General features: G+C 40.0%; 1 protein-coding gene across 1 annotated transcript in view; it reads left to right on the top strand.

The window, feature by feature from the left end:
- The first annotated feature begins 7566 nt into the window (after positions 1–7566).
- Positions 7567–15873, top strand: part of LOC136863561 (CLIP domain-containing serine protease B4) — a 243077-nt gene continuing 234770 nt past the window's right edge. Inside the window, exon 1 of the mRNA XM_068225994.1 lies at positions 7567–7765. Coding sequence (XP_068082095.1) covers positions 7567–7765 — 199 coding nt within the window. The remainder of the gene's footprint in view (positions 7766–15873) is intronic.

Raw genomic sequence — 15873 nt, 5'->3', positions numbered from 1 at the left:
CGCATTCCTCTGGGGCAATGATTAATGAGTGATTAATGAAATGAAATTATATTGGAGAGTGTTTCTAGAATGAAAGATGCCAGAGAAAATCGGAGTACCTGGAGAAAAACCTGTCTCGCCTCCGCTTTGCCCAGCACAAATCTCACATGGAGTGACCGGGATTTCAACCGCGGAACCCAACGGTTAGAGGCCGGTGCGCTGCCGCCTGAGCCACGGAGGCTAATTAAGAAAGGAAAATGTTAATTAAAACTCATCATAATTCTGGGTGAAGTCTACAACACCAAAAATGACTGATTTGAGACACTGCTATACAGTTGATAGGCCATTTTATTTGGTATACAGAACTAGCTTGGTGAAGACATTCATTCAAGTGCCATAAATTGAATTTATTACTAGGGCAGTACTTGTTATGAATAGTGATATTGTCTAGTTACAGAGTATAGCTTGTCACAAACATTGTCAGACAATTAAAACCAAAGTATATACAATCTAAGCTATGGGATTAGCAATATCTGCCGAAATGATAATATACAGCTCTCTTATACAGTCTTCCGCGATTTGAAAATCCCTCTTTATGTTTATCAGGGTATGAAGCACATAATATGAATCTAAGAAGAAAGTATGGGTTATGTCATTACTTTGATTTCTGACAGCCAATACCGGCGGGCTATTGTGTCAAGTGTTTCAGAGCATTAAAAGACAACTGAAGTAAAACTTGACTTCACCGAAGAAAACTTGGAAATGGACAGAATATATAAAACATTGGCCTACATGCCGTTTGTCAACAGCATAATTTGCTTTGTAATTTTATCATTTACATTCATCATTTGAAGGATATATAGTGTACCCGCTCAAAGCCTGAGTCCCAACCAGCAATTATCTCAGGGAGTGTTACGGTCCGAATCCATCGCAACTACTACTCAATAAAAATATAATGTTTTGAGATATAAGATCTCAAACTAAATGTAAGGGCGCCATCCAATCAGTACTACAGGGTTGAACGGGACACTCTAATCTTTATCTTTAAGGCTCATCATAAAACACACAAATTTATATATATATATATTCAGATCAAAGGGAAATTATGAAGGCTCCGTCCTAGGAATGGGGACGGATATTTAAACGGTCACCAAGGGTTTACTATTCTACAAGAACAAGAACCTGGAGCTGTTTCCTTGCAAATGCTAAAGGAGCATTTTATTTAAGTAATCAAATGAAATTTTACACATAATCAAAATCTGTTGACCCTTGATTAGCTGGTAATTTGGCAAATTATTCCTGAAAAATGATTACATAATATTTGTCACTTTTGACCACCCTTCCATTTTGGTGGTAGAACCGTTGATATCTGAAGGTATCAGGTTTACCTTCGTTAACACCATGACCATCTTTGATCATGGACCAAGAACCTGTTGGCTAAGTAGGCGCGATCACATGGACCATGTTATCGCCTCTACTTTAATTGAGATGAGACCAACCCGGGAAACTACAAACTCTCCCCGGGTTCCTAACCAAGATATGCTAATCGTTAGTTGAAGGAATGCGACAAAGGGACTCTAACCTAATGGTCCAGATGTAGGGATTTGCCTTCATTTACACATATTAACTTAACTTATTATTTACAACCAATTGACATTATTCCGTTAATTCGCCAGCTGACTTCCCTAGTATCATCCATCATCATCGTCCGAAATAATAAGAGAAAAAAAATTTAATAAAACAAAAAAAATATTTTATTAAATATTATTATTATTATTATTATTATTATTATTATTATTATTATTATTATTATTATTATTATTATTATTATTATTATTATTATCTGTGGAGATCATGATTATCGTAACCCGTAATCATCCTCGGACTAATATTGCAACTTTTCGCGATTTTATTTTATTTTCATCTGAAATAAATAAAAGTACCTTCGTCGATTATTCTTCTTCTCCTTCTTCAAATATTCTCATTATTATTATTATTATTATTATTAGTTAAAAATCTCAAATTGTTCATTTCAACTCCCAACATCATAATTATGTTCAAATTTAAAAAAAAAGTAAATTCTTCCAAAAATAAAAAGTACTTATTTTTATTTTTATTATTATTATTATTAAAAAAATATAATTTCGCCTGTTACACGGTAGTCCACTCTTAATATGTTTAACGCATAACCCCTTTTACAATTCCTATTTATTTTGGCACTAATCAATCCAGATATGATTTACTTGGAATATTATTATTATTATTATTATGACTTCTTTCGAGAATCTTTATTTTTATTCCCCATCTTTATAATTTGGTCACATACGTTCTCTCCCAAACAGAAATCACCAAGATCCGAATTCACATCGGTCAGGACATAATAGTGTTCGAATCCGCCACCTTATTTTCGTACTGCCGTTAATTCATGGAAGCCATATGCTCCTAAGACAATTCTCAAATCCCATAACATCTCGCAGTTGGGCAAATACCTCCAATCTCTGCAAGTGTTAAATTATTCCTTCCTTTTTCCATTTTGAAGTCCATTTATCCATTGGAACACTTCAAAACATTTTCACAAATTAACCCTCGGTGTGTGGACTCTATTCTTCCACTCAATACACCGGTATATAAATACAACCTCTATGTGGGCCTTAAGATCCATCTATTTCTTCATCAACACCAGTACAATTCACTTTCATTTCGGGGCCGGATTTCTGTCCCACAAAACTCCAAATCTCAACCTTTGGCTCAAATCCCTCTGGATCTCAAACATAGCGTGACCATATTATAACAGTGCCTATCTCGTTTCTACCAAAATTATTTATGATTATTATGGAGTCCAAAAACGTTAAATCAACAATTTAGTGTTAAAACCGGATTCACTGCACAAATTATAATTATTCACGGCACAGGTGATCTCCACATTTAAATTACTTTAATTTGCAATCATACTATCCAACTAGGCCCGTGCCTTTATTCTCAAAGATTATTATTTTACACATTACCAAATTCTAATGTCCTACTTCGACACTTGTACAGACTATTATTATTTTGTCCACTGGCGAACTTCGCGATATTTACACACATATCAATGGACTTCATTCCGTCCCACAACAATTTAATCACTTGGCAATCCTACCTCTGGATTATCTTAACAACATGCCTTAATATCTATCAAAGTTCCGATAACGGAAACCCACTTTGGAAGCACTTCTAAATGAATATTTACATTATCTTTATGTGAAACGTGCTCCATAATCATGGCACACAACTCAAGCATTTGACTGAACAACTCAACCCTACTATACTCTATTTAATAATCAAATTTATGATGAGTGCTTGATCTAATCTACATATTAATTTGTCCCTTTGTCTATCTATCATTGAATTTATACGAGCCGTAACGGCTCGTTTCACAATCAAGTTACCATGATAAAATATGATTTCCTCCCCTTAACGATAGCTATCTATTAATACATTAAAAGGTACTCAACTCTGCCATTGTAGTCTGCTAAAACCGGACGAGAAGCCATAGCCCCTCCGGTTTTTAGCAATGCATCTCGCTGGTATTCATGCCAACTTGAAGAATTAATCCTTGACCCTTTCCAACTTTACACATTCTGAATAAAAACAAATAAATTAACTGTTGCACTTTGGAATAATTTCCACCCTAAATTCTATTCACAAATTTTACACTCTCGGCCTTGTATCTAGCCCACTTAATGTAAATTTACATTCTTCATTCCATTCCCGGACACTAGGAACATGGGATACCTCGGGATCCCCTTTACAACGGCCCGTGCGCGCACTTGAATTTCCCGTCTCACGTTCGTGTAGCTGACCAGGTATCAGTTTAGAATCGACTGTTTACTAGGTGACATAAACACTCGTGACCGTTCTCATGTAACGCACTTCCTAATCTGTTGGTAGAATCTCACACTCCGTAAGTTATGCTTTACTGAGTCCTGTCTATTTGAAACACTTCATACTAGTATACTGCTCCATACTGTACTATGAGCTACATCACGTCATGAATCACTGTACTATGTAACAATATAATACTTCGAACTCTACTCCATGAGTAAGTACACACTCGCACCCCTGGCGTAGTCACGGCTCGAACGCTTTGTCAAAAGTAGTCACGTACCACGGGCGTGGTATCCGCCCGAACACTTTGTCAGAAGTACTTTCGTCCTAGTGTACGACCTCATATTTATACTTGTATCCCCTCTCTTCCGAGTTCAACGGAGGTCATCTTGGAACGCACAGTCCCGATATCTTCATACGACAGTTTGCAGTTTGGCCGGTGGCTTATATATATGATCCAATGATGTAATTATGTTCTCAAATGCTCTATACCAATTCTCAACTATTATCGTTCGCTGGTAATGGATATATTCGCGAATTTAGCTGCCGTAACCCGGCTCGGGGTTTCGCGCTCTATTGTGGCGTCCTTTGCCTTCAGCCAATCAACGAATAGCGTCCATGAATTCTCAGAATCACACCATGCAATCTCCCGCAATTATTAACTTTATATAAGTTTTATGGTATAGTAAGGCTCCTAAATTCCACTTTATTGTGAATCGATACTTGACTTTTTTCTATAAGTTTAATCCACGGAGTTAGCCTCGCTAGTGCTTCTTACAATACGAAGTTGTCACCTTGCTTTGGTCAAGTGAATTTTTCCATTGGTCCACCTTACCCACGTGACCGGGAAGGCTCATATTTTTTCTTCTAGTGCCAACCCCGTGTCCCACTCCGGCTAGTTACATGGAGATACCTCGCCATCATTTCTCAGAATTTTGCACACGGCTCCCTGCGCTGTTGCTACTACCAAGACTGCCCCGGGCTAGGAAAACTTTGGCAACAAGCTAGCCTCTCTCTTTCCTTGTTGTGACAAATTCTGAGAAACCTAATTCTGTCCCCCCATTGTGTTTGTTAATCTCACTGGAGACAAGAGTCTGTGGTATGGTGAAACCTGCCATCTCGGCCTGGCCTGTTCTTACTGTACGTACAGTAAGATACTATTTATTCTGAAAATGAAATATATATTCCTCATTAATTCCTCATAGTTTCAATTGCATGACGCTTATCATACCGCCACCAGGGTGCAATAGGAATTAAATTTTACGTAATCAGTGGAGCTCTTTACATACAGTAGTACTTCAGAAACTAATATGTGTCAGATATGACAGCTGAGTGGCAATGCCATTCGTTTCTCACATAATTTGCAGCCACAGTTCGACTTGTGGCCAATGCACATGGAATTTTTGAAATGAAGTCACATCCTGTGGTTAGGAGAAAGATAGATAATGGTTAAATACCTCATTCATTTCATCACAACTTACAAGAGTATGCAAGGGTGGTATCTATCATACGACTTCTGGCCTCTTCCCAATACTAGCCCCAGTTAGACAAAGACACATACACACCAATACAAACACATGAACATGGGTACAAACGTACAAAAAATATGGGCTAATGATGTTGTCTCAATACATTAAAAAACAATAAAATACAGTTTAACTTCTCACTGATAGTTAGGCAAGCAATTGTGCACTTTACTTAATGTCTACCATAGTGTCTAGTAATAAGGCTTTGCTGGATGCTCTGAGCTACAGCACGCCCGTGATTTGCATTTTCTTCTGCACCAAACAGAGGCTCTTCTTTTACTGGATGAAGACGACCCTGTTCTTATCAATGTCAGCATTGTCCAAACGATGAACAATTCTCATGTTATGGAGTACAGCACAGACATTAGCTATCATCCCGGAGATGACAGGGTCATACATTAGCTGTCGTTGCTGACAAAGGCACCGGAACACCCCCTTCAATACCCCCAAAGAGCCGTTCAACAACAGATCTTACAGCACACAATTCTCCGTTGTACCGGAATCATGGTGTTGCACGTATTTCATTTTTAAAGGGGTCATAAGCTATGGCTCGAGGGCACAACCGTCATCTTCTCCAATATGATAATGCATTTTATTACTTATGATGTGTAAGAGCCAAAATGGAAAGATTATCAGCCCCATACATTATTATTTGCATTACATGTTGTCCTTTAAGCTCTCCTGTATATATTGAACATAGAAGTGCACAGTTACCTATAAGACACGTGTTGCGCTCACCGTAAGTGAAGTTCTCTTCCATCGCTTTTCTTGCAGCCGAATTAGACCAAATGTAAGCATCATGCCGAGCCCCAGGATGTCTAGCATTAATATTTAAAATTTTCAAATCTGAATCACATGCCTAGAAGCAAACGAACAAATACATTACTATATATGAATAACACATTAATAATGATAATAGTTAGGCCGTCTACTAGAAAAAGACCTGCACCAGGCCTCTCCGGAGGCCATACGCCATTAATAATGATAATAGTACGGAATGGAATTACAATCGTACTTACGGCTTGTACATTCAGTGCATGGTCACCCCAATGATTTACTTAGGCTTCCTCATGCTCTTTAGGTGCTATAATTTTCAAATATGTGCAGTCTATAGCATCAAGAATGCCTGGAAATAGCTGCCGAGCATCTCGGAACTTCTGAACCGCAGAATAGCGTTCTTCTGCAGTCATTGGAAGATACACCCACTGTCTCAGAAGCAATTCATTCACGCTTCTTGTAACAGCACGGGCACATCGGCTCACAGATGGCTGACTAACTCCAAGCTCCCATTCTTCACCAACAGCACCTGATATGAGCCTGTGGCATAAAACCTCAAGGCAGTAAGAAACAATAAAGATAATAAACCATTCATCAATGAGCTACAAAAGTCTCTGAATGAAAAGACAGTACCGGCAAGCTAAAGAAAATTATCTCCATTCATAGAAGTTACAACAGATTAAATAAATAAGAAGACAGGAAAAGATATAGCAGACCTGCCTGGATTTCAGCAGACAGTCTGTATGGTCGTTGGCGATCCAGTGATAATGTAAGTGAATCTACAAGATCTTTGGCAGCGTCCGGACTTAATCTAAAAAGATCAATGAATTCAACGTCGTGCAATGAAAATGGGTCATGGCTGTTTCGACTCTCCCTACTTTCTATTTGCCGTTGAAGTCTTTGTACTCAATGCTCGAGATGCATGAGATCTAAAGCGAGGTAGGCCTAAGCATTGGCCATATGCGTGAGTTAGAGGACAATGTTTATTTGAAAGGCCATGAGTAATTAACCTAACCTCAAAATATACACTTACAAGTTCTAACCCAAATAATTTCCTAACCTACAAGTTCTAACGTTCGTACAATTACCTAACCTAATTCGTTTAACCCAACTACAAAATGTAAAATACTACACAATCCTTAATCTTAGCATAAAATACAACTCTTTATTAAACGACTAAATATCTTTAGAAGCAATAATTTCTTTCATCTACCACTTACAAACACTAATAATAGGCCTAATTATGTGTACACAGCCATCGTTAACAAACAAACGATGGGTCAACAAGCCGACGGTCACCAATCGAGGATATTCCGTCCAAGCAACCTACTATTATCGGTAAAGAAAGAATACAGAATAGCGCTCGCCGAACACAGTCGGAAAGTCTAGTAACCGATACCGAACATTGTCGGTCGGCATGTACGGATTAGCACCCCTGGTATCTGCTAAAGGAGGCTGCCGCAGCCGTAGGCAGAGCAGGTTACTCCACTGCATTCAGGCTAGGTCAGCGCGTGTTGTATCAGTCTTCTCTGTGACCATCAGCCTAGCAGTCCTGCTCGCCATGAGACTCATGTCCTTTCTCTTCCTCCTGCTGCTTGCAGTCACTGCATATACTCGTAAGTACAGCTCTTTCAGTGTTGGCTTTGACTTAACGGGCAGTGGATGCGCCGGTAGCACCCGGCATGTTGTGATACATTGTAGCAATGCATCCTCGAGCTGGTGTAACTGAAGCTAAATGAATTAGTATTGTGTTGACCAATTGTTCATTTAATTAGTTTTTCTTCCCTCGACAGTGCTGTAGTAAGTACACGAGAGTTTCAGAAATTAATTAGGTAACTAAGTTCCTATTGAGGAGTATTTCGGAGAACTTAAAAAGGTATTCACCATAAAATATTTCGGGAAAATTCCTACGAATTACTGGACTGTACAGTTTAAAGTGAACTTCGAAATGGCAAGGTCATGAGGAGCGCCCGATAGTTGAATGAGGAAAATACGTGGAGAAGGCCGTAAACAACTGTGGCCCCTCCAGTAGCTCAAGGTTTGTTTTGTTAGCCTGTTAACGTGAGCATCGAGATTCATGTCAGATGTGATCTATTTCCATATGGCAGTGGTCTTCAAACCAGCACGTAGCGACAGGTTAGCGGTTAACATTATTAAGAGATCAAAAACCGAATGAAAATCGGTAGTTCTTTTATTTCTTGACTTTACCGACCGAGTTCTCCTGTACTGGAATCGCGGCGCTGTCTGTTGGCATGCAAGAGTATTTACTGTCACAATAAGGAACCCCTTTGCAGGGTATTCCGGCACTCCATCGTCTGCTAATGTCGACAGTCGTTCAGTCACTACTAATCTGCATTTAGGGCAGTCGCCCAGGTGGCATATTCCCTATCTGTTGTTTTCCTAGCATTTTCTTAAATAATTGCAAAGATATTGGAACTTTATAGAGCATCTCCCTTGGTAAGTTATACCAATCGCTAACTCCCCTTCTTGTAAACGAATATGTGCCCCAATTTGTCCTCTTGAATTCCAACTTTATCTTCATATTGTGGTCTTTGTTACTTTTAAAGACACCACTCAAGTTTTTCGTCTACTGATATCATTCCACACCATCTCTACGCTGACGGCCCGGAACATGCCACTTAGTCGAGCAGCTCGTCTCCTTTCTCCCAAGTCTTCCCAGCCTGTACTTTGCAACATTTTTGTAACGCTACTCTTTTTTTGTCGACAATCGACCAGAACAATTCGAGCTGCTTTTCTATGGACTTCTTCCGGTTCTAGTAATCCTGGTGAGGGCGTTGAAGGGGGCTGTACACACACAAGATTATATATTTATTTACTAGCTGATGTACCCGTGTTTCGCTACGGAATTCTACATTGTATACAGAATTCTAGGTTAGGTAGGGTACACGTTGTGAGCAAGATTGTATTAAATTGCAAAGCTCTTAACGTTACCCTAGGCACGCGACGGCGATGTCACCAAACATCTTTTCACGTGTTATGAAGACTGAGTTAGGGAATTTTCACTGTAATGGTAGACCCGCTTGCATACCATCAATCATAATAAGGTTGGGAAGCTTTTATTTTAATGGTAGACACTCACTCTCCACCTGCCTTTTTACATCTTCAGAAAGACTCTCTTACTGGTTTTCCCAACTGAAATGAACAAACATTACAGTGACGTCAGTAGGAATGGCGCAATTAAAAGCAATAATTTCATATGAAATAGTCGATCAAATCACAAACCACACATTTTCTCACTTTTAACGAACAGGTCTAAGCTCCCCATATTACAGTCCAAAGTTCCAGAGCTGGAATGACCAAGCCGCAGACAGCCGTGATCCGTGAACACTCTTCGTCTTTTTTTCGGCGGGGAGGACTTCGAATAGTGGAGACTCCTAGGGAAAAAATCATGCCCTTTTACTAATCTATTTCCTAGGAGTACACGATGAGTCGGTAAATATCAATTCACTACACTGGCGACGGAAAAATCTATCTGGCTTGGAGGCAAATTTCTCCTCCAAACCAGAGGAGAGACCCCCTCCCTCTTCATTGCTAATTTGGAATAAAATGAATGTAGAATTTAATAAAAGTGAGGAGGAAGAAGCTTATGAAACGGCTCTTTTCAGGGTTGAATTTTGAGTCATTTAGTGAATTGTGGTGCTATAATTTGGAATAGGCCTAAATTGTTATTATAAACCAGGCCATAGGCCTACTACTACTACGACGATTACCACTACTACTACTACTAAGTGAGCCTCTGCCTTAAGTATGCACACTGCTCATTCAAAACAGCGCGTCAGAGTGGGGATCGAACAGCTGGAATACTATGACGAACCGGTGTGTTACGTACCAGTTGTATCAGAAAATGAATGAACCAGAAGAATGGCATGCTAAAGAAGAAAGTTTTCTAACTCCCCGGCTATTTTCCGCCAGTAATCAGTCAGACTATTATACTCGGTACGCAGCAGTAATCCCATCTATCGGAGTTGAGAGGCAGCATAAGAGATAAAGAACACCGCCACTAACAATGGTCAATGTAATGTTATTGTTCATCAATGTTATGCGCTTTCGATATTGTATGCCTTCACATTTAGTTTTCTTCCGACTCTAAAATACCACTCCTATCATAGTCGGTACGGTAAGACTGAACAAAATATACATGGTCGGAAATTGTATTCTCTGTAACAATTGTTATGCAGTATTTTCGATGGGACCAATAACATAGGTATTTAAAAATTAAATTTTAGGCGCCTTCCCCTAAACTACAATTTAATCCAGTTTAAATAAAATTGTTTATAGCTTAGACTGCAGTTTCTTATTCGCCGTCTCCATATACCGATTTTCATTAGATTCTGTTAACCCATTTTCTCGTGACTCGGCGTTGATGTGGACTTGCAACAAAAATACAAATTCATGAATATCCGTGTTATCATAGCCGGTACGGTAAAATATATAAGACATAAATGGTCGGAAATTTAGTTCTATATGACTTTCGTTATGTAGTATTTATCGATACGACCACTAATAATATAAATATTTGAGAATTAAATTTTAGTCCTTCCCCAAAGTTCCATTTCACTCAGCGTGAATAAACAAATATATACCCTAGATTGTAGTGGCTCAATCTCCGACTTAGCATACAAATTTTCAATGAGATAGGACCACTAATAACGTGAATATTTAAGAATAAAGTTTTTGGCCTTCCCCTAAACAACCATTTCACTCAGCGTGAATAAAATTATTTATAGCCTAGATTGTAGCGACTTATTCCTCGACTTTGCGTACCAATTTTCAATTAAGGTATCACTACTAATAACATAAATATTTGAGAATTCAATTTTAGGCCTTCCCCTAAACTACCATTTGAATCAGCGTGAACAAAATTATTTATAGCCTACATTGCAGCGACTTATTCCCCGACTTTGCATACCGATTTTTATTAAATTCTCTTTAGCAGTTTTCTAGTGATGCGTGTACATACATACATACATACATACATACATACATACAGATAGACAGACAGACGGAAAAGTAAAAATTGCATTTCCTTGTTACTGTGGACATGACCGATACAGAAATACCATTCTTTTCAAATTCTGTGCAATGTACAGACAACACTCTTATTTTATATATATAGATATCATATCCACATGTTATTGGATTTATGTCCCACTAACTACCCTTTTACGGTTTTTGGAGACGCCGAGGTGCCGGAATTTAGTCCCGCAGAAGTTCTTTTACGTTCCAGTAATTCTACCGACACGAGGCTGACGTATTTGAGCACCTTCAAATACCACCAGACTGAGCTAGGATCGAACCTGCCAAGTTGGGGTCAGAAAGCCAGCGCCTCAACCGTCTGAGCCATTCAGCCAGGCTTACTTATTTGAAAGAAGCAATGTAACATGTTTAATTTTCTTGATACTACAAGTTTTCTTTAAATTAAGGTGCTAATTGTTCGGTGGCGTAAACATAAATCATTTCGTATTTTATCACAGACATGGATGTAACCATTAATATTACAGATAATAAGTTATTCTACTGCATTCCTTTGTTCTGTGAAGTATACGCGTTGCTTTCGGGTTCCTTTTTTTTTTTTCTTGCTAGGGGCTTTACGCCGCACCGACACAGATAGGTTTTATGGCGACGATGGGATAGGAATGGTCTAGGAGTTGGAAGGAAGCGGCCGTGGCCTTAATTAAGGTACAGCCCCAGCATTTGCCTGGTGTGAAAATGGGAAACCACGGAAAACCATCTTCAGGGCTGCCGACAGTGGGATTCGAACCCCCTATCTCCCGGATGCAAGCTCACAGCCGCGCGCCTCTACGCACGCGGCCAACTCGCCCGGTCTTCTGGTTCCTAATTGCAAGTAATGTGTTTTTTCTCAACCCCAATTCTCATTTCGAATCCCTATACATGCTGTACCTAACGCTACCTGCAGTACAGAACATAGAACATGTAGTATATTCAACAGATTAGTGATGTGCGCGAGCGTCTGACCTCATGGCTGAATGGTCAGCATTGAGGCCTTCGGTTCAGGAAGTCCTGGGTTCATATCCGGCCGGATAGGAGATTTTAATTCTTCTGGATCGGGGGCTGGGTGTTTGTGTTTATTTCAACACTGTCCTCATCACATGCACACAACACACCATGCTACCAAACATCACAGAAATACGCAATGGTGATTACATCCCACCACAGAGCGTTGGCGTCAGGACGGGCATCCGGCCGTTAAACAGGGCCATATCCACATGTGCGGAATAATTCTCACCCGCGACCCCGCATTTCTGGGAAAAGGCAGATGAAGTGATGTGTGCGAGTGATGCCTTTAATCGCAAGCGTAGACTCTTTCAAGTTCTGTCTCGGGCTCTCTTCACATACGAAGACTCTATTCCACATTACCTCTCACGCCCATATGCCACAAGCTGAGTAGTAAGCCCGGAAGTGGATGAGTAGGAAGGAGTGTGGAGTACAAGAAGTTCAAAGGAGGTATTTTGTATTTATAACAATCATAACGAATTCCACGCAATACCGATGGAAGAAATATACCGAGTAACTGGCATGGTACCGTTTAGAGGCCAAAAAATACAATAATAAGGTCGTGATACGACCATGGGGAGTATGTTCATAGGGATTTTTGTGTTGTTCTGGGATTATTTGTCATATATTTGGGAACATCCTGTATTAGGAACGCTCTAACACCATTTTCCAACAATATTCTCGCAGGATACATATACATGCACGAAGAAGGTGGAGAGCATAATCTGATGAAACTGCATAATTATGACATGCACCCAAATATAGTGCACGTCATCCGGTCAGCTTTATAAGGCACCTGAAGTGTATTCAGAAAGAAGACCTTCAACAGGGGTGGCAGATATCTTTCCTAAACTCCAACTACGTAACTCACAGTGTTCCCTTGATTACTAGCAGAGATCAATTACTGCCATTCAGTCCTTAGGAAATTAATTTCATTATGCGACAAGACTGACATAATTACTGCGACATATAATAATAATAATAATAATAATAATAATAATAATAGTAATAATAATAATAATAATAATAATAATAATAATAATAATAATATGCAGCTTCCAACTGGGTTACCATGGCATGTTAGGGCGCAATGGGTATGGATCCAAGCTATCTCGGACTCGAGACACACGTTGGTTCGAGTATCATCACCGGCTATCCTCTCGAATTGATTTACTATGGCATCCTATTTCATATCCAGGCAAAAGCTTGGGTGGTACTTGTTTAAAGCCACCTTCCTCTCGTTCCCAGCTCGTAAATCATTCGTCTCACCCATTTCATTTTTGTTGATCCCTCCGATGAGGTTGCACCAGGAAGGGCATTCGTCCGTAAAATCCTCCCACATCGAGGTTTGCCTCATCTCATGGGATCCGAATAAACGGAACGTGGATGAAAAGAAAATATAATGTATACGGTGGTAATGGTTAGGTTCGGTACGGCAAATGCTTTTACCTTTCATTTTACTGATACTCTCACGATCGAAATAAGTAATGTGATTTCATTCCTACATGTTCCGTTATTACACGTTACTTTACCAACGGTTAAGGATGGAGAGACACGTTCTGACAGACTCTTAATAGTACCGATTTCCGGGCACAGGATAGGACTCGACTATATTCGACTTCATCGCCAGCTCAACACTAAAGCTGAGAGCTCAGGCTATCCTTCCTTCCTTTGCTGACAGTCCATATATTGGTTGCCGGAGACATCTCATAGGAGTTGGGGTTTGTAGTCGTCCTGACGTAGTTTGAGAGCGCTACAGCTGTCCAACGTTACAGGAAAAGAACACATAGCCTTCGGCTCTACAGCTCTGCATTCGGGAGGCGGTGGGCTGGTCACGCCGTCACCTGTCCTGAGAATGGTTTTCCGTGGTTTTTCCGATTGCTAGGGCAGTTCCTTTTATTGGCCACGGCCACTTCCCCATCACTACTGCTCCACCCCTCAAACCACCGCAGCACATCACCTGGCCTGGGAGAGGACAATATCCTCTAGGAGGCCCCACGTAATCTAAATTTTAAAAAGGAAAATGACGGTGAGAATAATCCTTTCAAATGGTCAAGGTAATTTAGCTACCGGACATGGACACACTCGTCTGAAAATGGTTTAACATACAGAAGATATAAAGTACGGAATCTTTTATCTATTCCTTTTCGTCACTTGATTTAGTGGCTTGGTCGAACTTCGCCAAATCCGTATACGCTGAGCGAATAAATTCTCGCAGATGAATTGTTTTTGTTCTCAATGTTAGTGTACATTTCCATTAATTTGAGGTCTCTCCAGCGTTTGTCTGGAGTGCACTTACAAAAACAATACTTGTCTTTCCCTCCGTTATCTGATGGTCGGCAATAATGTGGATTAAGCCTTTTTTACGGTCGGATGCCCTTCCTGGCGCCGACCCTCTGTGAAGAGATGTATTTACTTTTACGTGTTTCTTTGGTGGTTAATAATGTGGTATGTTGTGTGTAAATGAAAATGTGCACTATGACGATCACAAGCACCTAGCCCCGAGTTAGTGGAATTAACCAAACATAGACAAAATCTCCCACTCTATTGGGAATCGAACCGAAGGCCACTTTGCTGGCAATTCAGCCAAGGAGCCGAACCTTGGATGTCAGATATGAATGGTGAACTTTGAGCCCCAGAGCAATACTTACCAATTTCGGTTGAACTGGTTTCCCTTAAACTATGCTAGTTTAATTCAAAACCATTGGAGCATAAATGACTAGTTTATTCATTGATCCCATTGGCTAATTCCTCTAGTTGGGGTACTAGGTGTTTGTATTAATCTTGATGTACATCTTACTTTACATCAGCCACCACAGAAACACACCATATAGCGGCTGGCATCGGGAAGGACTTTCGGCCATAAAACTGAGCTTAATCCTCATTGGTGCAGACTCCAGATAAGTGTAAAATAGACCAGGAAAGGAAAGAATATTCAAAATTTCTTTGCATGGTTCTCCTGTTGTAAGAGTGTATTTATTATGAACACTTAAAATATTTAGTGATATTTTCCCTACATTCTACGTACCTACATTGGATTTTCCATTGCTTAAGCCTGAATTCATCTGAGAATATTAACGTCACGAAACATTATCAATGTAAGCCTATCATATTAGACCCGAAACTAACGATAACGCACACCACACACATCCATATCCATGGCCGGATACGAGCAGGCAGCCGGCCGCAGCTTCATTTAGAAGGCCAGTGCCTCGGCACCTGAGCTACGCCAGGCGGCGATACCGTTATCCGATGTCCCCCTTCCTACATATCATTCTACAACTTTCTAATTATTTTCCTCACTGATAGCAAGAACAGCTGGGTGGGGGAAGAAATGGCGTCAAGGGAAAGACCGGACAATGAGTCAGCTTGCACAAGCCTGAATTATTTTGCTTTTTCCTACCTGTTACTGGTCCTTGAATCATCTCCTTGCGTCCCACGTAATAGCGCGCGACAGAAATTCCAACATAACGGAACAGAGAGCCTATCCTTTTAACAATCATTAAAGTATTCCTCTGTTTCTCTTACCATCCTTGGACGAGTCCATCCTGCTACTTTTAAAATTTATTCTTCTTGGTGGGACTGAGACCAATGGCATCGAAGTACCTGGATTCGATTCCCGGCCAGTGTACGGATTTTAATTCTGGACTGAATAGTGGAGCGGGGTTCAATTATTATCTGGACATCA

Source organism: Anabrus simplex, chromosome 2, assembly GCF_040414725.1.
Source record: "Anabrus simplex isolate iqAnaSimp1 chromosome 2, ASM4041472v1, whole genome shotgun sequence".
Lineage (NCBI taxonomy): Eukaryota > Metazoa > Arthropoda > Insecta > Orthoptera > Tettigoniidae > Anabrus > Anabrus simplex.
The sequence above is the reverse complement of the archived record's forward strand: the minus strand, read 5'-3'. Positions and strand labels throughout refer to the sequence as shown.